The 27,998-nt window shown below is 37.6% G+C and overlaps 1 protein-coding gene across 2 annotated transcripts in view; it reads left to right on the forward strand.

Annotated features, from left to right (window-relative positions):
• Nucleotides 1-27,998, forward strand: part of GUCY2C (guanylate cyclase 2C) — a 96,408-nt gene that overhangs the window by 50,455 nt on the left and 17,955 nt on the right. For both annotated transcript variants that reach the window (XM_039335637.1, XM_039335638.1), the window contains exons 16-23: nt 2,745-2,831; nt 14,057-14,189; nt 15,832-15,969; nt 18,282-18,370; nt 22,777-22,868; nt 23,799-23,957; nt 25,663-25,855; nt 26,343-26,517. In XM_039335637.1, coding sequence (XP_039191571.1) covers nt 2,745-2,831; nt 14,057-14,189; nt 15,832-15,969; nt 18,282-18,370; nt 22,777-22,868; nt 23,799-23,957; nt 25,663-25,855; nt 26,343-26,517 — 1,066 coding nt within the window. The remainder of the gene's footprint in view (nt 1-2,744; nt 2,832-14,056; nt 14,190-15,831; nt 15,970-18,281; nt 18,371-22,776; nt 22,869-23,798; nt 23,958-25,662; nt 25,856-26,342; nt 26,518-27,998) is intronic.

Consider the following 27,998-nt stretch of genomic DNA (forward strand, 5'->3'; position numbering starts at 1 on the left):
TAAACATACCATGTGGTTGCATAGAGAAGAGAGAGAGAGAGAGAGAGAGAGAATGAATCACTATTTCTTATTTTCCCTTTTAAGTACCTTTATTTAGCCAAATTGGTTTCCCAGCAAAGCCCTAAGCAAAGTCTATATTATTTTTCCTTTTCCCCCATATAGTTTCTTTACCTACCTCTTTTCCATTCCGGCCTGGACAGGTAGCTGATTCCTGTCCCAAGCTACGAGCAAGCTCTCAATGGGGAAACCTACTTCTGCCCTTGAATTAGAACCTCCCATGTTTCTATAACAGGATTTCCCTACCGCTAAAGGGCATGATCTGTCAGAAGTCTCCTTGTGAGACTTCTTCCTATCACGATTTTGTGAGTCCGGGAAAAAAAAAGGACTCACGGAGCTTCTCTGGATCCCTCTCAGAGTTTGTGGGCTCCTCCGAGGGATCCACCATGTTTTCAGACCAAAAAGGGGTCTGGAGAGACCTTCTGGTTTCCCTCCTCAAAAGGTACGGGCTACTCTTCGACCGGCCGGCTTTACGCCACCATTAACGGACATCTGGACCTTCAAATGTCCGTGGACACCTCCGCTTGCCCTCGGAGATAGGTGGCTGCTCCTTTCTTGGGGCTTAATTTCCTAATTTTACTTTGCTTACAGAGCCTTAACAGCTAGTTGCCCAAATCCAACTCTTTCATTCATTCATTCCATTTCATTTTCACACAGTCTCTCTTTTTTCCCTAACAAAAGGTTTTGTGCTCTGGCCAAACCCCCATGCTTTCCAGGTTCTGCCAATTAAACAGATCCTTTCTGCAGCTAGGAAAGACCAGAAGTAGCAAAATCCAACTGTGATTGGGAAAAAAAAAGACCTTCTCACTCACACAAACAGAAATACACACATTTTCTTTGTTCCCGTGGGCTTTAAACTTAAAATTTAGAGGTACTCATCTTCACCTTCTTTCCAAAGCAGCCTTGAGCTCAAACTCTCAAAACTCCCTTTACTACCCTAACTCCACATGGGCAAGGCCTGGGAGACCCATCCACAGACACAAGGTGGTCTGCTGCTGGCAAGATGGGGCTTACCAGTCCCAGTCCATTGGAGAGGTTAGCTTGGAGTCCCATCTGGGATGCCAAATTGTTAGAAGTAAGTCTTCATCCTGGTTCATCCAAGCTGGGAATAAATAAGCAAACATGGCGACTGCTTTGGGAAGAAGGTTACAGTTTATTGCAGAAAGATGGTTCTTCAGGAAAGTGCAGAGGAAAGAAGGGCTGAGCACATGGTGTAGTAGGTTTTCATACCCCCTCTAGTCTTTTGTTTGGAATAGTTTCCTGTTCCTGTGGCATGAACCTTGAGGCTGTTTCTGAGTGTTTGTCTAGGCCTTGATATCTGTGGTTTAATTCTATTATCATATCCTGCTTCCCAGGTGATGGGGCTAATGACTCCTAGAGTTTGGGTGGGGTATGCAGATCTTCTCTTTTGTCTTCTTGATTGCTCTCTGGCTCCAACTTTTTGATGGTTTTACATCTGCATTTGTATGGGGCTAAAGTCTTGCTTGGGGCAGAGAGATAGATTTGGGGCCAGGTTTGGTTTTAAAAAATCCTTTTGAGGAAAAATATATTTTTCTGCCCTTTCTTTCTTTCTTTCTGGGCTAACTTCCCTCAGCACCTAACTAATTTCTTTCTCTGGGCTAACTTCCCTCAGCACCTTCAATTCAGAAGCAAAACAAATAGCTCCAGATGGCAGTAATCTCTCTATGACCTATTACATATCACTTTACTTATTTTAATCTGCTATTAAGAATTAGATTTTGTGATATTTTAGGAGTCGTAAGGAGAAACCAAAAGGGCTCAGTCTTCCCTGTTAGGAAGTAGGGAATATTCCAGCTAGAAGCTTAGGTTCTTTTTAACTATAAAGCAACTGCTCTATAGTATTCAATTTAAGATAAAAGTTCAGCCCTCTTAGACAAACCAGTAGTGAAAAGGCAAGCTTGATCCCCATCCTGATATTCTCTAGGGCAGGGGTAGACAACCTTGGCTCTTTTATGACTCGTGGACTTCAACTCCCAGAATTCCTGAGCCAGCCATGCTGAGGGGAAAGGGAGAGGTTTCTAAGCTGAGTCATGCTGGCTCAGGAATTCTGTGAGTTGAAGTCCACGAGTCATAAAAGAGCCAAGGTTGCCTACCCCTGCTCTAGGGTGTTGGAACTATAGTTCCTAGAATTTCCAGTTGGAATGAACTTAACTATACTGTGAAAAGCAATAATTTATATTAGTGTTTTAAGTATAGTCCTCCCCCCACCTTCTCAGACATACCTCAGTCAATCATCTGTCAGGTTACTGGTGGCAGGTACTAAAAGCTTAAAGGGTTAATTTATTCTCCTGTTGAATTATTTAATAGCAATAGCCATTTAAAAAGGATACAAACATGGAGAACTATTTTGGTTTTGTCACCCACTTTATTCATATAGGACTGTCCACTGTGGTCAAATTAACATCAGGAAAAACAGAATCACTAAAAGTGTTATATCTGAATTGAACTGGAAATAAAATGGAGTTTTTACAACAGCTGTTTTATTCAAGGAAATATTTTCTTTGTTCAATTGCTCTGAATTGCTTAGCAAGGGTTCATTATTTTGTATTATTTTAATGATCTAACTGAAGATATTGTTTGACTATTTGGTACATTTCACAACTTTTTCAGGATTAAGCTGGTTTTAATCTTCTTACCAGCAATTCTTTCTCTTTTTTTCATCTCAGGATGTCTTAAATGATAAAATCTCCTATCCTGATGGAACCTTCATGGACTGGGAGTTTAAAATTTCTGTCATGTATGACATTGCTAAGGTAAGTATATAAGGATAGATTTACATTATAAAAACAGGCAATGATTGGAGCTTAATAGTATATATTGCCCTAACTATATAAAATCAGCTTGTGCAAGTTTCTTTCCATCCAGTAATTTTTCTAGCTGATAATAATATGCTTAGAGAATGAGAATTTAATTACAAATATATTTATAAAATTAGAATCATGAACTAAAAAGAGGCATGAAAAAAATCATCTTGAACTCACATTAAGTAAGCTTCACTGAATCCATTTATGCTGAGTACTGGAAATGATTTTCATTTTTTAAGAAATCATGAACTTCATGATTTCTTACTTAGATTTTTTCCAGTAATCTTTCTGTGTATTCATTTTCTCAGAATGCTTTTTATTTCCAGTAGATAGACTTAATGCTCAGTGAGGTAGTAAATCAGTGAAAAGCAGTGAAAAGCAGGTTAAACACTTAGCTCTGCTCCCCTAAAATTTGTTGGAACAAATAGCTTTTGCATAGCTGAAAGTGTATATGCAAAGACAAATTATAAACTTAAAGTTGCTCCTCTTACCAAACCTCTTCTTGCAAAGACTTGGGGGGCAGGGAGTGGGGGCACTGAAGGTCCTATAGTACACTGAAGGTCCTATAATAAACAAGCCTTTATTTTGCAATTCTGGCAATTGTTGGGCAGTTTTCCTTTTGCAAATGACTAGTATTATATTTTGGCAGCAAGAGTGGTAGAGAGGATGAGCTATGATGAACTACGAAGTGGGGGTTGTGATGGTGGCAGGAAAATAGGGAGTCTACTTACTTGAACTTGTCAACAGCCCTTTGTCAGCTGATTATAGAAGAGAAGAAGAGGGCAGATGAAAGTATACAAGAGCAAAAAACAGTGACAAAGTGAGAGACCAAGATGTAAATGTGCAGATGAGCAAGAATGTGTTTGCAAGAGAAAATTGACGAGACCAGGCTGAACTTTCTGCATGTGAACATGGCAAAACAAGAGGAGAAAGAGAGAGATGCTATTTGTTGCCGATTTGATCTAATCATCCCCAGGTGTCCATGGTGACTTATGAAATCCCTATACATTCTCAGTTCAGTACTTTCAATAAGCAAAAAGCAGCAATACGGGAAGGATTTTAAAAGTGGAAATGGTAGCCAGATAGAATTAAGTTCCTTTTCCCAAATCATGGGTCCCAAAAGCTAGATAAGATCCTCATGTTTACATTTTCATATCATATCACATTATTGCCTCCTCCAGAAGTTCCAGCCCCAATCTGTGTTATGGAGAGCAATTGATGGATGTTTTTCTATCAGATGTTGACTGATGTTGGGAATGGAAATAAAGCCAAATAATCCACAATCAGTTCCCTTAAGTTCTCCCACCTGTACTACTCTTTGATCTTTGGGTATGTGTGTGTGCACGCACCTTCCAGTCAGGTTTGACTTCTGGCAACTGCCTGGGCTAGTCCTTGCAGTTTTCTTGGCAAGATGTCTTGGAAGTGGCTTGAAGTTGCTTGCTTCCTAGGACTGAGAGTGACCAGACTAAGGTCCCCCAACTGCCTTCTTGCTTAGGATGCAACTACAACTCATGGCCTCCCAGTTTCTAGGTGGGTACCTTAATCACTACACCAAACTGGCTCTTATTACTGCAGCAGTGATTTCAGCAGTGAAGGTCACCTCAAAGAAAGGAGGAAACATTTTAACACAGCCATGAGAAAAAGCCCAGTGAGACAAATCTTCCATCCTTGTTTGGATAGGAGGCAAAGAAGAGGCTAGAAAAATGTCTGGATGTCAACTCAGGCCATGATAATTTTGACTTTTTTCCAGCAGGGATTATCTTCAGCAAAATTTCTCAATAGGTTGATTATCCCATATATTTGTTGGAATCAGAAAAAATCTCATCTAATACCAGTATGACAAGCACAAAAAAGTCCCTCATCCTTAGTTCCTGCTTTATTGTGTGCCTGCAGTTAAACTGGTATCCAACCTGTCTTGCGATAATTCAGATTGCACTCATGCATTATAAATGGCCTTTTCCAACCTCCAGATAATCACTGTGCAAACATGTCCTGGCAAGATCTCTTTTCTGTTGCTTTCCATTTGTTCACACTCTGAGAAGAGACACATTTAAGCAACCCTTAGCTATGTTAAGAAGAATATATCCCCCTTCTTCTAATATTCTCTACCCAGAAAGTATTTAAAAAATCTGTTGGGCTGTGTCACTTATTGCCCTGGAAGTAAGGATTGGCAATGAAGATACACAATATCATATAGGTGTACATTTCTGATATCTGAGGGGCAGGTGGAACTCTTTCATAATCAGAGATTTCATCCAAAGTGCTCAAAATTTCTGTATGAAAACTGAGGCAGCAGCTTCTCCTAGTCCAACACAGAGTATAGATGGAAGTAAATTGTTTTATTGTTTTATTGTTGATCTCTCAGCTGACCAAAGAATAATGCTTAGAGTCCTTAACATGTAATCTAGAAGACAAAATTCATACATCCCACTTCCTCTCTCAGTGTCAGTGTAGGTGAGTGGAGGGTGTAATTTATGCTATTTAATCATCCCAGAAAATATATAATGCCAGAAAAAGGGTGTGTTAAAAAATGAGTATAAATGTAAAGTATTGGGTCCCAGTTTTAATTCCCATTTAGATTTATGGCATATTTAGCTTATTATTTCTCTTTTTGAACTATTCATATGCATACAGGAACATTCTTCTTTTATCTTTCTTAACCAGTTATTTTTTATGACAGAAGAAGTTCATAGCTTCTTCTTCTTCTTTTTTAATAGCAGTGGAAAACTGTCAGACAGCTGATTCTGTAGAATGGCTGTTTTTTCCTGTAGAATATCTTGTAAGTAAGGCATCTACTAGCTGCATACCTTTGTTCATCCTGATTGAGCAGGGATTTAAAAAATTAAAATATTTAAAACACAATTATCGTGTTTTTCATTCAAAAAACTTACTGACTTGTCCACATTTAGGATACATCCGCAATGTTTCCAAATCTTAGCTATTTTAAGATGTGCAAACTTCAACTCCCAGAATATGGACTTTAGCTCCCAGTGCTAGCTGGGGTATTCTGAGAGTTGAAGTTCACGCATCTTAAAATGGCTAAGATTGGGAAAATACTGCTCCAAAGTGTGATTTGGCAGAGAAGCAGGCTGGCAAAACCTGTGCTGCTTTCACTGACAATTGCCTTTCTGTTTGAGTAATGAGGCAGGCAAGTGGTGCTGCTCTTACTGTTTTAATCCTGGAGAATTTAAGTAAAGTGATTGATTGTTTCCTCTGCCTTTATTTCCTCATCCACTGAGTGTTACCTGCTGCCAGAGAAAATAACTACCAATTACAGTACTAAAGGTGTGGTGTGACAGAGACAGGCAAATGCAGATAGTTTAGCCCACCCTTCAATCTACTAGTAGAGGTCATAAAGTAGGGGTGCAAGGTGAGGTGGAATGATAACTAACTACAGTAGTAAGCTCCATCCTTGATAAGAACTACAGGGGGTAGTAGTTACGTGTCTGTGGACAGCTACAATTAGATTTAGACAAAATGGTGCTGCCTCCTCACCCAAGTAAGAAGTTGGGAACTTGGATACTTCAAGGTTCTGAATTAGGCCCAATACTTTTCAACATCTTCATAAATGATTTAGATGAGAGGATAGAAGGGAAACTCATTAGAACCTAGATTCAAGATACAAAAGAATTTTGAGACGCTTGAATACTAGGCCTTATCCAACAAAATGCAATTGTGGTGATGAGAAAAATAAGATCTTATTCTTAGGCAGGAAAATCCAAATGCATTAGTATAGAATAAATGGTACCTGTTTCAACAGTAGTAAGTGTGAGAGGAATCTACGTGTTCCAATGGACAAATACTTATGTTTGAGCCAGTGGTTTGCTGCAACTACCAAAAAAGCCAATGTAGACCTAGGGTTGCATCAACAAAGGGGTAGTATCAAGATCACACAAAGTGTAGTACTACTTTATACTGCACTAGTGAGACCACACTTGGAATACTGTGTCTAGTTCTGGTCACCAGGATACAAAAAGAATGCTGAGTCTAGAAAGCGTACAGACAAGAGCAACAAAGATGATAAGGGGTCTGGAAGCTAAACTGTACAATGAACAGTTACATGAACTAGTTATGTCTAGTCTAATGTAGAGAATGGCTGGGGGGTGACATGATAGCAGTCTTCCAATACTTGAGGGACTGTCACAGAGAAGAGGGGGTCTACTTATTTTCCAAAGCACCTGAGGGCAGGATAAGAAATAATGGGTGGAAAATTATTGAAGCTACATCCAATCTAGAATTAAGGAGAAACTTCTGATAGTGAGAATGATAAATCAGTAGAATGGCTTGCCTCCAGAAGTCATGGGTGTTCCTTCACTGGAGGTTTTCAATAAGAGGTTAGACAATCATTTTGTATAGGGACTTCTGCTTGAGCAGGGATCCAAGAACCCTTCTAACCCTGTTATTCTATGTTCTATGTATGGTCATATAAACCTTGTTTGAAGTCTGTAATACGCTCATTAGTGAAACAATTGGCAACAAATAACTGGCAAAACCCAGTTCTTTTTCCCAATTTATGCTGATCTTTATAGTTCAGGACTAGTACTATTTCAAAAGAGCACTAAAGCCATGTATAGAGGGATCTCAATTGGGTCAGGACAAGTGCTTCAGAAAGCACAGGCCAGGTATTGCATGGGCAGTTGTTTTTGTAATAGCCAGCACTCTACTAGCCCAAGTGTAATCTTTATGATAGCCTCTGGGGCTGCTCCTTTCAGCCACAGATTTAATTAAGCCAATAAACCTATTGTAGTTCTTAGGGACTGCTTTGATCCATCTGATATTAGCATCAGTGTGCTTGGATAAGTATTCTAATCTGCTTTCTGGAAGTTCCAACAAAATTAGGAGTGGACCTAATTACTGGGATCTGGAATCTTATTCTGTAGATTATAGGCCTCCTAGGCTGACTGTGTGGGAAATTGTTCAAAATCTGTCTCTAGATTTGAGATGTTGATTTTACTACTATAGAGGAAACAAAGCAAAGATCTGGGGAATAATCCTTTTGCCAATGAGCACAATGAAATGTGCCTCTATCTTTAGCATCATATATAAGAGTAAGAGTGTTTATTTCCATCCAATTGAATAATCTACTCCCATTCCCATTGCATTGGTTATAGCCCCAAGATGTGTGGTGGCTATTGAAATCACCAAGGATTATATTATATCCCACAGATAATGATAACATAATCTGGACAACTGTCCATTGGAGGCTTATAAACCAGGGCTTTTCAACCTTTTCACCGTTTGTACCACTTTTAGGATATGGCAACATCCAAGCACCACCACTCACCTAACAAGCTGTCAAAAACTTGATGACCAAAAAAAAAAAAGGAAAAAAGTGATAAAAGTACAGGTAGTCCTCAACTTACAACAGTTCGCTTAGTGACTGTTTGAAGTTTCAACGGCACTGAAAAAAGTGCCCCCCAAATCACAGTGAGCAAGACACCTGCCTGCCCGCCCAGCAGCGGCGCTCTTCCTCCTGTCCGAGGTTTTCATAGTTGTGAGCATTTCTGTTGAGGATTGGCAGCGGGGGTGGGTGGGAGGTGTTTGGTTTTTATTCCCCCTGTCTGCTGGATGGTTGCAGTAGGTTTTGGTCACTTCACATGACCCTGGGACACTGTGACTGTCATAAATATGAATCAGTTGCCAAGCATCTGGAGTTCACAAGACCCTGGAGATGCTGCAACATTCCAGCTGATTGGCGCTTCTTCTAGGCTCAGCAGAAGCACCAGGATCAGTGCTGAGCTCCAGCTGGAGCCTGGCACTGATCCTGGCGCTTCTGCTGAGTCTTGACAGCCCTGCAGCTCCAGCCATCTCTTGCTCAGACTTGTGTGGTGCTGCCACCAATTCAGCTCATTCCCCTCCCCTGCTACTTTTCTAGGATGGTCGCGTACCACCTGCCAAGTGCCAATGTACCACAGGTGGTACCCGTGCCACTGATTGAAAAGCCCTGTTATAAACAATCACAATGGTAATATTTTGTAATTCTATTGTTATATAGAGAAGACATTCTGATTGGTAGTTGAATTAATAATTGGGGAAGGGCATAATGATACAATTACATAATTGTGTCATTTGTGTCGTAAAGGCATGAAGCACATATAATTATTTTGCTATCGTTGTGGCTTGTTGTAAATGTCACTATCACGCATCATATCCTATAGACATCTTTGTCTATTCTTGGTATAGAACTTGAGAACCTGTAGTCTCATGCGACAATCCTGACCACAAGAACCTTTGCCTCTTTCTGGTTAGCGTTTCTTGGGAACCCATAGTTTTGACTGATATAATCTGAATTTATGGGCATCTTAGAAATGCATTTGCTTCTTGCTGGATTGATAAGATTGATGAATCAAACAAATACTAGAAATGTAGATGTACAATCCCTGCTGTGAATGATTTCTCACTAGTGATTCTTAGTTGAATGCATCCTTGCTGTAGCAAGAAAAAGCATTGCTTGAATAATAATGCTTTGCCCCGACTTCTTTGTTCTCTTCTGTGTTTTGCTGCTGGGCAATGGTACAAAAAGAGCAAGATAAGAGAGCTTAATTAAGGCCTGGAGATAAGACAAGACAATATGAAAAAGTGCTGAAATGGGGTTGCCAGATCTTTCTCATGATAACGTAAATAATTAATTCAGACAAATCTGTGGGAAACATTTTTACCCTCCTCCCCATCCCTTACTGGTACTGACATTGGAAAAGGAAGCATCATTTTATTAGATGATGGTAGAGGAGAGAAAGCAGGTAAAAAGTATTAAGCTGATTTACTCCTGCTCCTCCATTCAGAAATATAAAAGAGCAGATGTACTAGCAGAAAATATGCCAAAATTTGCCCTAATAGTTGAGCACTAATTTGCCTTAGTCAATAAGTTTGCAAATGGTCCTTGCCTGTACAATTTTATTGCAAGATAATTTAAGAGCAGTGATTGGTAGATTCCTCTGGCTTTCTTTCCTTTCTCATTCAGGTCATTGGCTGGAGAGAAAGCTCATCATCAGCCACTGTCCCTAAAGAGTGATGAAGTGCACTTGGGCAACTGGCAGGGACAGAGGCTTCAGCTATCTTAATCAGAATAGACCTGGAAGGGACCTTGGAGGTCTTCTAATCCAACCCCCTGCTCAAGCAGGAGATACTATGCCATTTCAGATAGATGACTGTCCAGTCTTTTCTTAAAAACTTCCAGTGATGAAGCACCCACAACTTCTGAAGGCAAGCTGTTCCACTGATTAATTATCCTCAATATTAAGAAGTTTCTCCTTAATTTCAGGTTGCTTTTCTCCTTTATTACTTTCCATCCATTGTTTCTTGCCTTGCCTTCTGTGCTTTAAGTTGACCCCCTCCTTTTTATGGCAACCCCTCAAATACTGGAATACTGCTATCATGTCCCCCCCCCCTCAGTCCTTCTTTTCTCTAGACTAGCCATACTCAATTCCTGCAACTATTCTTCATATGTTTTTGTTTCCAGGTCTTTAATCATCTTAGTTGCTCTTCTTTGCACTTTTTCCAAAGTCTCAACATCATTTTGGTAATATGGTGAAAAACTGGATGCAGTATTCCAAGTATGGCCTTACTAAGGCTTTAAAAAGTGGTACTAATACTTCATGTGATTTTGATTCTATGCCTCTGTTTATACAACCAAGGATAGTGTTAGCTTTTTTGGCTGCTGCTGTATACTGCTGGCTCATGTTTAGGTGATCGTCCATGAGGATTTCAAGGTCCCTCTTACAGTTACTGTTTTTGAGGCAGATTTTGCCTAAACTGTACTTATACTTTTGGTTTTTCCTACCCAGGTGTAAACCCTTGCTTTTCTCCACATTAAGTTTCATTTTGTTAGATAAGGCCCATTGTTCAAGTCTGTCAAGATCTTTTTGGATCCTGAGCTTGTTTTCAGGAGTGTTGGCTATTCCTGCCAACTTAGTGTCATCTGCAAATTTGATGTCCCACTTTTATTCTCTTATCGAAGTCATTTATGAAGATATTAAGGACTATTCATTGAGTATGGCTTGTCAGCCAATTACAAATCATATGGTGGTGAAGCTGTCTATCCCACATTTTTCTACTTTTCCAAGAAGTAGGTTGTAGTCTACTTGGCCGAATGTCTTGCTGAAGTCTAAGTATACTCTTTCCACAGCATTTCGTTGATCTACTAATTTAGTCATTTTGTCAAAGAATGAAATAAGCTTGGTTTGGCAAGATCTGTTTTTAACAAACCCGTGATAGCTACTAGTTATAACTTTGTTTCTAGATGTTCACAGATCTGTTTTTTGATTATTTTTTTCCAATATTTTCCCAGGTATTGATGTTAGGCTGATTAGTTTCTTGGGTCTGTTCCCCCCCCTTTTTTTGAAGATGGGAACCACATCAGCTCTTTTCAATCCTCTGGTAATTCCCAGTGTTCCAGGATTTTTGAAAGATATGATACAATGGTTCTGAGATAACATCTACCAGTTCCTTCAGAACTCTGCAATGTAATCCATCAAGTCCTGGTGATTTATATTCATCAAGGTTAGACAGGTGTTCTCTTACCATTTTCTTGGTTATTTTAATTTTTATTTCTAGTCTGTCTTTTACAGTTATGATTTTGGTAGGTTGGGCTATAGTTTCTTTTTGCGTGAAGACTGATGCAAAGAATGAGATAAGCAGCTATGCTTTCTCTCTACTGCCTGTTACTTCCTTGCCATCTTCTTTCTCTAGTGGACCTGGTAGGAACTGGTAGATGTTATCTCAGAACCATTGTATCATATCTTTCAAAAATCCTGGAACACTGGGAATTACCAGAGGATTGAAAAGAGCTGATGTGGTTCCCATCTTCAAAAAAAAGGGGGGGGGAACAGACCCAAGAAACTAATCAGCCTAACATCAATACCTGGGAAAATATTGGAAAAAAATAATCAAAAAACAGATCTGTGAACATCTAGAAACAAAGTTATAACTAGTAGCTATCACGGGTTTGTTAAAAACAGATCTTGCCAAACCAAGCTTATTTCATTCTTTCTTGTTATTTAAATGTTGAAAAAACTTTTTTTAAAATTATCTTTGACTTTTGTTGCAAGTCTTTGTTCATTCTGAGCCTTTGCTTTCCTGCCTTCATCTTTGCAGATTCAGGCTATCTGCTGATATTCTGTCTTAGTTATGTGTACCTCTTTCTATTTTTTGTACTTCTCCTTTTTGTCTTTCAGCTTATTCGAAAGATTTTGTGCAACCATGCTGATTTCTTCCTGGATTTCTTGTTTTACTTTTCCAGTGGTATTGTGTGGGCTTTTATGATCATATTTTTCATAGCTTCCCATGTTTCTTGAGTTGTTTTACCCTTTAGGATTTTAATCCATGAAATTTTGCTTAGGCTTTCTCTGAGTTTGTTAAAATCAGATCTTTTAAAGTTTAAGACACTGATTGGATTATATTCTATTGCTTGTGTTTGCATTATATTGAATTCCAATATGGCGTGGTTACTCTTGCCCAAGGTTCCAGCAACTTTAACTCCCTCTATCACTTCTTCTATATTAGTAAGAATTAAGTCCAGTATGGCTTTTCCTCTGGTTCCCTCCTTTACCTTTTGGATGACGAGTTGATTAGGAATCTGTTTGATCTCCCAGTTGCTGCAGAGTTTGTCTCCCAGTTGATATCAGGGTAATTAGTCTCCCATTACTACTGTGGTATGTTTCCTACATACATTTGTTAATTGATTAGCAAAGTGTTCATCTACTTCCTCTGCTTGGTTGGGTGGCCTGTAGTATATGCTTATAGCAATGTCAATTTTTTCTCCTTTTATATTGACCCACATGGATTCTAGGAGATTTTCATCCTTGATTTTGTGTATTTCTGTAGAAAACTAGTGATCTTTTATATATAATGCAACTCCACTTTCTCTTTTGTTAGGTCTGTTTCTTTTGAATAGTTTATATCTTTCCATAAATACATTCCAGTCATGAGTTTCATCCCACCAAGTTTCAGTCTTGGCAACTGTATTATATCTGTCTTCATGTACTAATACTTCAAGTTCACCCGGTTTGTTCCCTAAACTTTGAACATTAGTGTATAGACATTTGAGTCCTTTATGGGTCTTGGGTATGTTTCTTATACTGTATCTCCTACTTTGTAACTGGGACTTCCAGCTTTTCCATCATTTTACTTCATTATGTTTTTATTTTTTATTTCTTCTTTCTCTGTACTTCCTACCTCTTTATGTGACTGGTTATCTAGTGGTTTTTGCTTGGAATTAGGTTGGAATCAGAAAGAGGTAATAATTTGTGGGGTTGATTATTTTAATAAGGTACTAAGGTAATAAGGTACTCAGCTACCTCTTTGATCTTTGCTCCAGGAGACAATATACCTCCCTAGATTGACAATATACCTGTGGGCTGAGTGAAAGATTGCCACGTGAATGTACTTGAAGATGGTAACTTGTCTTTCTGGCTTTTTCTGAACATGGAACTACAAATATTCTGCAAGACTGGTAGATCTGTGTTTAAAAAGGGCCCAGCTGACCGGGTGGTTGGTGGAGAAAAGGCACAGTGGTAAGGATCTCAAACAATGCATCAAGAAATCATCATTACACTTAATCCTGCACTGCCATTCACTTGTTAGCCAGGTTATTTTATTACTTCGCTTTGGCCTTCATTTCACCCAGGCTACAAATGGAATAGGAAGCAGTTTTGTCTCTTTCACCTTAGCTCCTAAATATTATGCACTTTTTAAATTAATGCATTTAACATTTTTGAATCTTATATGTATCACCTCAGCAAACAAATGTGGAATAATTCCATTATATACTACAAAATGATATTTTCCAATCCAATTAGTTGCATAAACATTATCTTTGTCATTTAAAATTTTGTCAAAGTTATAATATGTATTTCAGAAGTACGGTAGGTCGAAAGTCTTGCAAATCTGGGATATTTTCTTTAGCTAGGGATTCATGCTTGGGCCTCTACTGAATCATTCACATTAATTTTTATTCAAGATTTCTTTAACATGATTTCATTTAGATGTAGTGGGAACTACAAGTCCAGCTTGGAGAGTAAAATCATGCAAGAAGTGTTTTCAGGTCAATGCTGTGACTGGGCTGGAGATCTAATTACCACTGTCAAAAGCAAGCTATACCACCTCTGCCCCAGTCTATTTCATACAATTGTTACTAATGGTATTATGCTGTTACCTTCTGTCACTCTGTTTCATAGGGAATGTCTTACTTGCATTCAAGCAAAACAGAGGTCCATGGGCGCCTGAAATCCACAAATTGTGTTGTTGATAAACGTATGGTTGTGAAAATCACTGATTTTGGCTGCAATTCTATTCTGCCATCTAAAAAAGGTACTTAAGGGATATGGAAGAAACCATTTACTTTCTTTAAAAAAAAAGCATATCATCCATGCTTTGGGAATGGGAACATAGGAAACTGCCTCATACTGAATCAATTCATTAGTCCATCTAATATACCAGTACTGACATTGACTGGCAGTAAATTTGCAGAAAGGACTTACGCAGAAATGTCAAAGATTGTATGTACTAGGACTCATATACAAAGAATGTGTTTGGCCATGAAGTCATGGCCCCTCACGACCACATCTTACACAATAGGAGCAAGCATATTTTGCAGTAGGTAATACACTACTTTTATCTACCTTTTGGTTTCCGAGGCAAAGAGGGCAGCACGATGACCGTTATATTGCTAAGAATGCTGGCCTTTGTAGTCAGTCAGATCTAGAAAAATCTAATGATGATGCAGGTGATGCCACTGAGACAGTAATATGTGTTTTTTTTAAATGATTATATGTGATTAAATCAGGTTTTGCCACACCTCTTTTTTAAACTCTGAGACAACAAAGCAAATTTTTTATTGAACCATCACATCCCCCACCTTTCTTTTAATTGCAGCCTATATGAACTCACTAATATAACAAGAGACTTGATGGTCCACTTCTAAATTACATCCATGTGTCCTTAAACTGATCTTGATCACCTTTTTCTGTTTCAATAATATATTAGAAAAATTATGACTCATAGCAAAGTCCCTTCCTTCTTCACTGAGAGGAAGGGAATCATAATTTTTCTAATTGCTACAAATACCAGGCAGTTAGACTGCTTTTGTCTGGCAGCCAGACCTCAACAACTCTCTTGTCCCTTAGAGTTGGTTCAGTGTATTCCCATAGAAAGTAGCCCAACTTTGTTTCTTAAACTATTTTAATCCCTTGAGAGATCTTTGACCCATTGTAGACCCATCTGACCAAGAATGATATTTCAGCAAATAAAATGAGCAAGCACAGTACATTAAAGATGGTCTTAACATCTGAGTATTACCTCCTATTGGACATACACCCTTGGGAACTGAATTTGGCCTTCACATACTCAATATATATATAGTACTCAAATCTGTAAGGAGTCTTCTCTTTCACAGGCTTTCATAATGGAATATTTTCAATGGGCACTAGAAGTTTTTAATCTTTTATATCCTATTTTAAAATTTTGTTAGTCATTTTGAGTACCTGTTTAGGCAGAAAGTTGGCGTATAAATCAAATAAATAAATGAAATTTTTGAATAGATTAAATATATACAAATAAATAAGTAAATAAATAAATTCTTTGTACTTGGCCCACTTTCAGAATGTAAGAACAGTTTTATTAGTTCTGACCAAAGACTTCTGTAGTTGGTTTTTAGATCTCACAGTGGTTAACCAAATGTCTTGGACAACCTATAAGCAGGATCTAAGTACAACAAGAGTCCCCAACAATAGACAAAATTCTCTAACGTTAGAACACTATCTCAGATATTGACTGTTTTGATGACTATCCACTGACATCTTTATATTCTGCAAAAGAAATTAAAATATATTGATGATGATGAAAAACAATCCATAGAATTAATGGAAGCCAAACCAATATGAGAATAGATTAAATTATCAGATGCCTGTCTGACCACTCATATCTACAAACATGTTTTCCTTCTGTAAATCAGATCTCTGGACTGCTCCTGAACACCTCCGTTGTGGTGATGTATCACAGAAAGGTGATGTGTATAGCTATGGAATTATAGCGCAAGAGATTATTCTGCGTAAAGAGACCTTCTACACTAACCATTGTCGGGATTCTAAAGGTAAACATGGTGCATAAAGAAAGGGGTGACCATATGTTTACACTTCAAAAAAGAATTAATATATTCCCAGAAATAGAAATAGAAAAAAGTATAACACAGATGTAACACACATAATAGATACAGAATAAAAGTTACAATAATTAACTGAAATGTAACAAAAAGTAAAAAGAACTAAAAAAAGATTCATAGTTCATTTATTATTAACATTAAATTAATTCAATCTTAAGCCTATGATTAAATTGAGACCATGTAGAAATATATTACTTTATTATCTCATTTTTAGTACATAAAAACATATCAAAAAGAGATAGCATAATTATATATTTGAAAACACTTGTTAATATTGGAAAGATGTTTACCTCATTTGTATAAGATTACCTTCTTTGCCATGCCCTATGCTAGGTCAAAATTTCCTGAAATGACACATTCTATGTTTTAGCAATATTGTTCAACATCATATTTATGTCTTTAGCTCTAAAATTTTCCCCCTAAAATGTTGCTATAATTTGAAATAAAAACAAAGCTACAACTGGATAAGGTCAAACTATATCAATTAAAGAAGCTTCAAATTTCATGCAATGCTACCAAAAAAAATAAATGATCTCTTTTTAAATATTATTTAAATTCCTCAATTTGTTGAGGAATCCAACAAATACAAAATAATATTTTCTGATGAATTAATTGCAGTCTTAAATTATCAGTACATTATCTGATTCTTAAATCCTGGAGTTTCCAAGATTGGATATTTCAGTTCTTTCTTTTATAGTTCATTTAGGTAATGGATGTTAATTTTCAGCGTGCTTTTTCATATCAGATTGGATTGTTGGTTTCTGTTCAAGCACTGAACGTCTTAAGAATTCTAAGCTTGCAGGCACCTCTGGGGCTGCTAAAGGATCTGAGTCATATGGTTTAGTTAGCACAGGTTTCACATTTATATTTTACCAAACAGAAGTTATAGGTAAATAATATCCATAGCACAATCTTTAGAAGAAATCCTACGAATCAACTAATATAAGTCAACTTCTTTAGTAAAACATCTCTCTTTTGATTTGGGATCAAAATATTAAGTGCTTATCTATTGATAGCCAAAAGTGTCTGGCAATTTTCAAAGGCTGGGAATGAATATACCTGGATATTCTTCCCTTTAACAAGTTTCTGAATTTGCTTACACCCCCCCCCCAATTTCCCAATAATAGGGTCATATTGTTGGTCAGCATTGCTGAGTGCATGTTACTGTACATATGCCAGCAGGAAACTCTGTGGCAAATCTTCCCCTCCAGTTCTCTTCTGTTTTGCTGGCTACTCTTACACTTTCTGTGTTCTGAGAGTGACAGAAGAAAACATGAGGGTCAGCAATACATTACCCACTTTCTTTGTGTAGTCCTTCTGGCAAACCGGTGTGGATGTGTTCCCCAAAACATGAGGAATGAGTAACACTACAAAGGGGAAGGAACTTAATGGATGCATTTATAAGAACTGGAGAAGATGTGAGTGAAGAATGAAAGAGGGAATAAGATTTCAAGATTTCAAATCTATATTTATATCTCATTTGCTGATAGCACAGAATAGCAAATATATGTTCAAGATAGGAAAGTAAATACAAGGAAACCACTAAGTATGATATTAAGTTGCTATAGCATCACTTTAAAGAGTTTTATTTTACTATGTTTAATCTGTTAGAAAAAACATTATTTATTTACTAAACAAATTTATTTAGCCACCTAACTCGCATATAACGAAAACTTCTGGGTCCAAAGGAATTCACCAGAGGTATCACTTGCTTCTGTAAGCTAAAGCATACTATTTTAAATGTCAAATAACTTGTTACAGGAAATCTATAATTCGGACTCCCAACTTTTGGCTTTAACTTCAGCGCATCCGGAGAGTAGGAAAAATACCAACATCATACTGTTTCCTTACTGCTGTATATACTGTATGTAGTAACAATATGCTTCAATTGCTCTTGATTCATCTGTTTACCCTAGCAGGAATTTTATTCTGGCATGCCACACAAATAGAAAAATCACAGTTTATAGTTTTTATCAAAGAATGAACAGATTTAAGCCTATCTTTAAGCTAGATTTAAGCCTATCTTTAAGCTAGATTTAAGCCTTTATAAAATATTTCCTTGATAGTTTCTGTTTACCTACAACATTTCTGTTTCTATGCTCTTCTTCCAAATGTATTAGATTTCAAATCCCATTATTCCCAAAGGGGAAGAGATTAGTGGGAGTTTCCCCAGGTTGAGCAAGCATATCCATTGTCTTTTTATGCTTAATTTTTTATGTTGCATATTTTCTCTCCCACTCCAGAAAAACTTTATAGAGTAGAAAGCAGCAAAGAAGCACGGCCATTCCGGCCAGACCTTTCATTGGAGACCGAAGGGGAGCAAGAGCAAGATGTACGTTCTAACTGAAACAAGAGGTTTTTTTGATGGAGTCAAAACAGTATTAAACAGTGTTGTGGGTCCGGTGTTTTTTAATTACACCATATAATGAGCTTCTATTAACAACCTCATAGAGATCTGTAAAATGTAATTAACTTTTCTCCAACTGTACCACTGTTAGAATGTGTTGTTGTTAATTGCGAAGTCGTGTCCGACCTGTCGCGACCCCATGGACAATGTTCCTCCAGGTCTTCCTGTCCTCTACCATCTTCTGGAGTCCATTTAAATTCACACCTACTGCTTCAGTGACTCCATCCAGCCATCTCATTCTCTGTCGTCCCCTTCTTCTATTGCCCTCAATCTTTCCCAGCATTAGGCTCTTCTCCAGTGAATCCTTCTTTCTCATTAGGTGGCCAAAGTACTTGAGTTTCAACTTCAGGATCTGGCCTTCTAAAGAGCAGTCGGGGTTGATCTCTTCTAGGACTGACCGGTTTGAACGCCTTGCAGTCCAAGGGACTCGCAGGAGTCTTCTCCAGCACCATAGTTCAAAGGCCTCAATTCTTTTGCGCTCAGCCTTTCTTATGGTCCAACTTTCACAGCCATACATTGCAACTGGGAAAACCATGGCCTGGACTATACGCACTTTTGTTGGCAGGGTGATGTCTCTGCTTTTTAGAATGCTGTCTAGATTTGCCATAGCTTTCCTCCCCAGGAGCAAGCGTCTTTTAATTTCTTGGCTGCAGTCCCCATCTGAGGTGATCTTTGAGCCCAGAAAAATAAAATCTGTCACTACCTCCATTTCTTCCCCATCTATTTGCCAGGAATTGAGAGGGCCGGATGCCATGATTTTGGTTTTCTTAATGTTGAGTTTCAAGCCAACTTTTGCACTCTCCTTCTTCACCCGCATCAAGAGGCTCTTTAGTTCCTCTTCACTTTCTGCCATTAGAGTGGTATCATCTGCATATCTTAGGTTGTTGATATTTCTCCCGGCAATCTTAATTCCAACTTTTGATTCATCTAGCCCTGCCTTTCTCATGATGTGCTCTGCATATAAGTTAAATAGGCAGGGCGACAGTATACAGCCTTGCCGGACTCCTTTTCCAATTTTGAACCAATCAGTGGTTCCGTGTTCGGTTCTCACTGTTGCTTCTTGACCCGCATATAGGTTTCTCAGAGACAAATGAGATGGTCTGGTACTCCCATCTCTTTAAGAACTTGCCACAATTTGTTGTGATCCACACAATCAAAGGCTTTTGCATAGTCAATGAAGCAGAAGTAGATGTTTTTCTGGAACTCCCTAGCTTTCTCCATGATCCAGCGTATGTTGGCAATTTGATCTCTAGTTCCTCTGCCTCTTCGAAATCCTGCCTGTACTTCTGGTAGTTCTCGATCCACATACTGCTGGAGTCTAGCTTGTAGGATTTTAAGCATAACTTTACTAGCATGTGAAATGAGTGCAATGGTGCGATAGTTTGAACATTCTTTGGCATTGCCTTTCTTTGGAATTGGAATGTAAACTGACCTTTTCCAATCCTGTGGCCACTGTTGAGTTTTCCAAATTTGCTGGCAAATTGAGTGTAGCACTTTTACTGCATCGTCTTTTAAGATTTTGAATAGCTCAGCTGGAATACTGTCACCTCCACTAGCTTTGTTGTTGCTCAGATTTTCTAAGGCCCATTTCACTTCACATTCTAGGATGTCTGGTTCGAGGTCAGTGACCATCTCATTGTGGTTATCTGGGATGTTAAGCTCATTCTTGTATAGTTCTTCTGTGTAGTTTTGCCATCTCTTCTTAATCTCTTCTGCCTCTGTTAGGTCTCTGCCATTTTGGTCCTTTATCATGCCCATCTTTGCATGAAACGTTCCCTTCATATCTCCAATTTTCTTGAAGAGATCTCTGGTCCTCCCTATTCTGTTGTTTTCTTCTATTTCTTTGCACTGTTCATTTAAGAAGGTATTCTTATCTCTTCTAGCTATTCTCTGGAATTCTGTATTCAATTGGGTGTATCTTTCTCTTTCTCCTTTGCCTTTCGCTTCCCTTCTTTCCTCAGCTATTTGCAAAGCTTCCTCAGACAGCCATTTTGCTTTCTTGCATTTCTTTTTCTTTGGGATGGTTTTAGTTGCTACCTCTTGTACAATGTTGCGAACTTCCATCCATAGTTCTTCAGGCACTCTGTCTATCAGATCTAATTCCTTAAATCTATTTGTCACCTCTACTGTATATTCATCAGGAATATGATTTAGTTCATACCTGAGTGGCCTAGTGCTTTTCCCTACTTTTTTCAATTTAAGCCTAAATTTTGCAACGAGAAGCTCATGATCTGAGTCACAGTCAGCTCCTGGTCTTGTTTTTACTGACTGTATACAGCTTCTCCATCTTTGGCTGCAGAGCACATAGTCAATCTGATTTCTATGTTGACCGTCTGGTGATGTCCATGTGTAGAGCCGTCTCTTGGGTTGTTGGAAAAGAGTGTTTGTTATGACCATTGTATTCTCTTGACAAAATTCTATTAGCCTGTGCCCTGCTTCATTTTGTACTCCAAGGCCAAACTTGCCTGTTATTCCGGTTATCTTTTGGCTTCCTACCTTAGCATTCCAATCCCCCATGATGATAAGGACATCATTTTTTGGTGTTAATTCTATAAGGTGCTGTAGGGCTTCATAGAACCGGTCAATTTCATCCTCTTCAGCACCAGTGGTTGGGGCATAGATTTGGACTACTGTGATATTGAATGGTTTGCCTTGGATTCGAATTGAGATCATTCTGTCATTTTGGGGATTGTATCCCAGTATTGCTTTTCCTATTCTTTTATTGACTATGAAGGCTACTCCATTTCTTCTGAGGGATTCTTGCCCACAGTAGTATACCTGATGGTCATCTGAGTTAAATTCACCCATTCCTGTCCATTTTAGTTCGCTGATTCCTAAGATGTCGATGTTCAGTCTTGTCATCTCTTTTTTGACTACGTCTAGCTTGCCTTGATTCATGGATCTTACATTCCAGGTTCCTATGGAGAAAAAATCTTTACAGCATCGGACTTTCCTTTCACCACCAGATATATCCACAGCTGAGCGTCCTTTCGGCTTTGGCCCAGTCGCTTCATTCTTTCTGGCGCTACTAGTACTAGCCCTCTGCTCTTCCCCAGTAGCATATTGGACACCTTCCGACCTGAGGGGCTCATCTTCCAGCGTCATATCTTTTTTCCTTTTAGTACTGTCCATGGGGTTTTCATGGCAAAGATACTGGAGTGGTTTGCCATTTCCTTCTCCAGTGGATCACATTTTGTCAGAACTCTCTGCTATAACCTGTCCGTCTTGGGTGGCCCTGCACGGCATAGCTTATAGCTTCATTGAGTTACGCAAGCCCCTTCGCCACAACAAGGCAGTAATCCATAAAGGGGTAGAATGTAGGTTGTGCCAAATTCCTACATAGCAGCTGGAGTTTAAAGTGCAAAAAGGGGCAGTTAAAGTGATGTTTTATACACTTCAACAGACATAAAAGCAACTCCCTCATATTTTTCTTGCCATACTTCTTCTAACAAATTATTTCTAATCTTTGGAAATAGGCCCAGTAATAAATTTCCTTTGGGGAGGTAAGAACAATGGGATAGTTATGCTACCAGATCTGGGTTACAAAACCTGGAAGACCACTAAATGGCATCACAAGTGACTTTTTCTAATTTTGCAGCTCATATCTATAACCCTGCTCATTTACTTATGAATTCATTCCATTTTATAATTTTTCCTGTTTTTATATATGTACACTTAAGGAATACCAATAAAAAATGCAACAATAAAATCAGTGTTATTCAAGCAATCAACCGTTAAAAGCTTAGCAGATGAGATGTTTTTGCTTTTTTTAAAAAAATACTATGCAGGCTTGTAAGAGAGGTGGCTAACCAATTGGAAGAGCACAATCTACGTTCCAGTACCAAAAAAAAAGGAGGCTTAATAAAGTGTGCAAATTCTCCTACAATATCTTTAATTTCAGTCTTCATAATACAACCAGTGTGCTGTAGTGGTTAAGATGTTGAAATAAGGTGTTGAACTAAGAGAGGGGAGATCCGGGTTCAGTCTAGCCTCAACAGTGGAAACACAGTGAGTTTCTCTCACACCCAAGCTAAGTAACAGAATTGTGATTATAGGGAAAAACTGGAAGGAATACATTGTATAGTGTCTTACGATCCAGGGGGAAAGGTAGTCTATGTTAAAATAAATTAACTGCCTAATTTCCATTTTGCAAAGAAAAAGAGTTGGAACTGGAGGTACTGGTTAATGTTTGACACAATACTTGTGTAGCAAGGAAATGGAAATTGGATGAGAAATGAGTAAACTGTATCTGAAGGAAAATGCCATTTTGATATCTTACCATAGAACCCAAAATATATTAATTAACCCTGGTTTGGATTATGCATCACCAGATATATTTTCTAGTGAAAAGCTGCTGGGAAGAAGATCCAGAAAAGAGGCCAGATTTTAAGAAAATCGAAACTACTCTAGGTAGGATATTTAGGTAAGAAAATAATATACATTAAAGCAAGGTTTTATATAGTAATATGTTCAGGATATGGGCAAAAGTAAATCACAATCCATTATTTGATTTAAAAAATGTCCATGTATGAGAAAAGAAGATACAAATATAAATAAAGGGAAGAGAAATCAAGTAAAACAACATGGTTATTTACTGTAAAGGTTAGTGATGCAAAAATCCTGTTGGATCATATAAGTCAGGGATGTTAAACTGCCAGCCTATGGGCCAATTGCATCATACGGAGGCTGCACCCACCCCAGCTCTGGCAATGCAAAAATAGTTGCGACACGTCGTGACATGTCACATAACACGGCAAGTTTGACACCTGTGATATAGGTTGTTCTACCCAGGCTCTTCTCTTTTCTCTGTCTCTGCTCAACCTGGAGACTGGAATTTCAGTTGTAAATCATGATGATCATAAGTCAAGGCACCAACCAGTTCATTGTGAAGGATGATCTCACCCAGTGGCCGCATGTAAATATTAAAAAGGAGAGGAGAGAGAACTAAAATCCTGCAACACCTCTCATAGCAGGGGCTAGGGCAGGCCGTCTCCTTCCCATAACTGACTAGAATCGACTCTGAACATACACCTCCCTGACTATTCTCTCATTCATCTGTTCTCTCTCTCTCTCTCTCTCTCTCTCTCTCTCTCCTTTCTCTCTCTCTTTAAGATATCTAGTGTAGAATTTAAAACCTTAAATACTAACATTCTTACTTCTTTTTCTTTTGAGACTCATCTACAAATTTTAAAACCATCCTTAGTATGTAATTTTTATCTATTTATAATTATTATTCAGAGGGAGAGAATTGGTGGTTGTTCCTTTTGATTGTATAACATTTATAGATTAATTTCCAAGTTCTATTTGCTGTTTTTCTTGAAAAATATCATTTTTGTTCTTACCATATTCCTAGCAACTACCACAACCAAAACAATGAGAGCTATATGGACACATTGATCCGACGGCTGCAGTTGTATTCACGAAATTTGGAGCACTTAGTAGAAGAGAGAACCAAGCTGTACAAAGCAGAACGAGATAGAGCTGACAAACTAAATTTCATGCTTCTCCCACGGTGAGTGTTGTTCACCAGGGAATTCTGCACCTGCAGTGGAATTCTGTTCATTGAAGAATTGTGAACAAATTTATATGTTTCTTGTCCAAATACTTAAGGATAAGCTTTTAAAATCTATGTTAATATATATTTGTATTTTCAAAAACATTTACAATATTGAAGAGCATGAGTAATTTATCTTGTTATGTCTGGATAGTATACAAAAGTTTCTTCTGCTTTCATGCAAATTCTATTCCTCTTCAAGAGATACGCAAATACCATTTTCAGAAAAGATTATTCTTCTACAAATGGGTAGAATAAAGTTTATGTTTTTCAAGTAATTTTGTTGGATTTGGCATTTTTGTCTATCGAGTCCTTTCCAAGGACCTGGGATAGACAGATCTACAGTAGATGTTTCATGCTGTTACAGATATCATCGCAGGATGTAAGCTGTTCTGAGGAAAGCTGCCTTTTGCAATTGACTGATGGTGAATTTGTCAATGCTGATGGTTCTCAAGTGCTCTAGTTATTTTGAGGTTGCACCCAATGCACCTATTAATATTGGTACTACTTTTGCTTGCTTTTGCCACAGTCGTTCTATTTCTATTTGCAGGTCTTTGTATATTGTTATCTTCTCCAGTTCTTTCTTTTATATTCTGCTGTCTCCAGGCACTGCCACATCCATTATCCAGACTTTTTTGTCTTCCTTATTGAAAAGTTAAGTCTGTGATGTTAGATGGCAGGTACCTGTCTTTTTGAATTCTAAAATCTGAGAGCATTTTACCATTTTCATTTTCTATTACTTTCTCTATATTATGTTCCTACCAGTTTTTCCTTACCGACAAAGTATTCCTTGTAGATCTTCTAATGCACGATTGTTGCTATTTTGTCATGCTATTGTTTGTAGTCAATCTGTGCAATTTTCTTGCAGAGCTAATCAGGTACTCCACTATTTCTTTAGCTTTTTTGCAGAGGCAACGTTTGCTGTTTATTGCTGTCCTCTCAATTCTGGCTTTATATGCATTTGATGTTAAGGCTTGGTCTTGTTATTGCTATTATTATGGTTCATCATACAGTGAGCCATATGTTTAGGCTGGATTTGGAATTTTTGTCCACCTATGGAGGCCTTCCAATGATTCAGGATAGGCAGATATGGATGTTTGATGGTGTTAGAGGTATCATTGCAGGATGTAAGCTATTCCAAGTAAAGCTGCCTTTTGCAATTGACTGATAGTTAATTTGTCAATACCGATTGTGTTCAAGTGGGTGCTCCAGTTGTTTTGGAATTGCACCCAAGGTGACTATTACTATTGGTACTACCTTTGCCATCTCTTCTTCTTCTTCTTCTTCCTCCTCCTCCTCCTCCTCCTCCTCCTCCTCCCAATCTTGTGATATTACAGTAAAGAAATTTCACAACAGCAAAGTAATCTTATTTAATTCAATATTGATTTCCAATGTATTGTGTAAGGAATATTACCTGTTCTATAAGTGCTTTAGTACTTTAATTAAGTTATTAATTAGCTGTGAACTAATTATTAACTAATCATGTCTCAACAAATTACTTATTTTATTTATTAATCACATTTTTATAGCTGCCCATCTCCTTCAAGGTGATTCAGAGTGGTGCACAACAATAGAGAAAAGCTGTGGATATCATACCATAATTAATTTTTCTAAAGAACACTTTGAAATCAATAAGCCTCACCCCCCCTTTTCCCCCACACAGGCCTGTGGTGAAATCTTTGAAGGAGACTGGACTTGTAGAGCCAGAATTGTTTGAAGAAGTCACCATCTACTTCAGTGACATTGTGGGTTTCACAACCATATGTAAATACAGCACACCTATGGAAGTGGTAGACATGCTGAATGACATCTACAAGAACTTTGACCACATTCTTGATCATCATGATGTTTACAAGGTGATCTGATTTGAGAAAAGAATATAAAAGATTACCTTGAGCTGAAAGGTAGTAGGGGCAGCAATGCACTAAAAAAAGGCAAGAATTATTTTTATCTGAGGCCTTCTCAATTAAAATATTTTTCCAAAATAATAAAAATAATAAACTTTTCTTAAGATTTAAAAATCCTTATGTTCCTCATTTCAGACAAAGAAAATACTTTCATGAAATCTCACTGTAACAAGTTTCTTCAAGCTGGAGTCCTCTAAAAGTGTTAAGATTCCTGCTCCCAGTTGGTATATTTGATATATATGTTGGTTGAGCACAAGCGGAATTGCAGTGGTCTGAATTGCTGGGTCCACTTATCTGGAGGGGATACCAAGATGGGAAGGCTCTGTTATACTGAGTGGACCTGCAGTTCTAATCAGAGACTTATTTTGTTAATTGAAGGTTATTGAGTATACTTTTTCCCTAAGCAAATGTATGACTTTTTGTCATGTTTCAACAGGTGGAGACCATTGGAGATGCATATATGGTAGTAAGTGGTTTACCAAACAGAAATGGTAACTGTCACGCAGTGGATATTTCCATGATGGCCCTAGATATACTCAGTTTCATGGGGTCATTTGAGTTACAACATCTTCCTGGCCTTCCTATATGGATTCGAATAGGAATTCATTCTGGTACAGAAGATTTTATCAAATATTTGATCAAAACAAACAAATCAACCAATGATTTTTAATATCATGTTTAAATTTTCCTAAAGCAATAATAGAAAAGGTATTATATATTTCTTAGGATTTCAAATATTACCTTTAAGAAAATTATCAGTGGTGACCAATTGTTCAAAAAAGAATATAGTGAATACTATAAAGATAATATCAAGCATAAATAGCTTTCTAATATTATTGATCAATACTTCTTTGTAATTTGAATTTTTTTTTATTGAAAATTTTTAAATTTTTTTTACAAAAAACAAAAAAACAACAATACAAACAACAACAACAAGAAAAAAAACAAAACAAAACAACCCTCCCCCAACCCTTCCCAAACCACCCACTCCCTCCCCCCCCAGAGCTTCCCAGAGCAGAATATAGGCTTAATTAAAAAAGTTAAACAGATTATAAAAAATTAACAATAAGATATATGTATATATATAAGAATAAAAATTATAAAAAAGCTAAATAATATTTGTTTATATCCAATTTAAATTGTATAAACTTTATCCATTTATCCCAAACAGCAAAAAATTTCTCTTGCGATTGTTCTTTTAAGAAAGCCGAAATCTTTGCCATTTCCGCCAAGTAGGATACTTTAAAAAACCACTCCTGCAAAGTAGGCAAAGATTCCTTCTTCCAGTATTGCCCTACTAACAGCCTTGCGGCTGTAATCAAATTCAACATCAATATAACCTCCTTTGCATCACAATCAGTAACTATACCTAACAAAAATAGTTGTGGAGTAAATTTTACCCTCTTTCTAAAAATTCTCTGAATATTCCACCATATCTTAATCCAAAAAGCTTTTATATTTTTACACGACCACCAAATATGATAGTAAGTGGCATCCAAACAACCACATCTCCAACATTTAGGCTGTAGGTCAGGATACATAAGAGACATTTTTTGTGGATCAAGGTGCCATCTATAAAACATTTTATAAAAATTCTCCCTTAAATTCTGGGCTTGTGTAAATTTAACATTCCTCACCCAGATAGTTTCCCAGGTATCCAGTAGAACTGGTTCACCAAAATTCTGCGCCCATTTAATCATACAATCTTTAATTAATTCTGATTCTGAATCCAGTTCCACTAGAACCCCATAAATTCTCTTAATATGAGTTTGTCTTTGATCCTTTACTTGCTTAAAAAGATTTTCATCTTCTCTAAGGAAGCCCACATTACGATCCATCTTCCATCTATCTACTAATTGTCTATATTGAAACCAAGAATATGTAATATTTTCATATACTAACTCTTCCAATGATTTTAACTGCCAATTTTGCCCATCCCACCTGAGTAATTGTGTATAAGACACCGTGTCCATTTTAACACCTCTCTTTATCCCCTCTATCGCATGCCAAGGTATAGCCCATAGTGGTATTTTAAAATCACTTTTATAATATTTTCTCCAAACCCTGAGTAAAGAAATTCTTATAATATGAG

This window comes from Crotalus tigris, unplaced genomic scaffold, assembly GCF_016545835.1.
Source record: "Crotalus tigris isolate CLP2741 ecotype Arizona unplaced genomic scaffold, ASM1654583v1 scf7180000017644.4837335, whole genome shotgun sequence".
Taxonomy (NCBI): domain Eukaryota; kingdom Metazoa; phylum Chordata; class Lepidosauria; order Squamata; family Viperidae; genus Crotalus; species Crotalus tigris.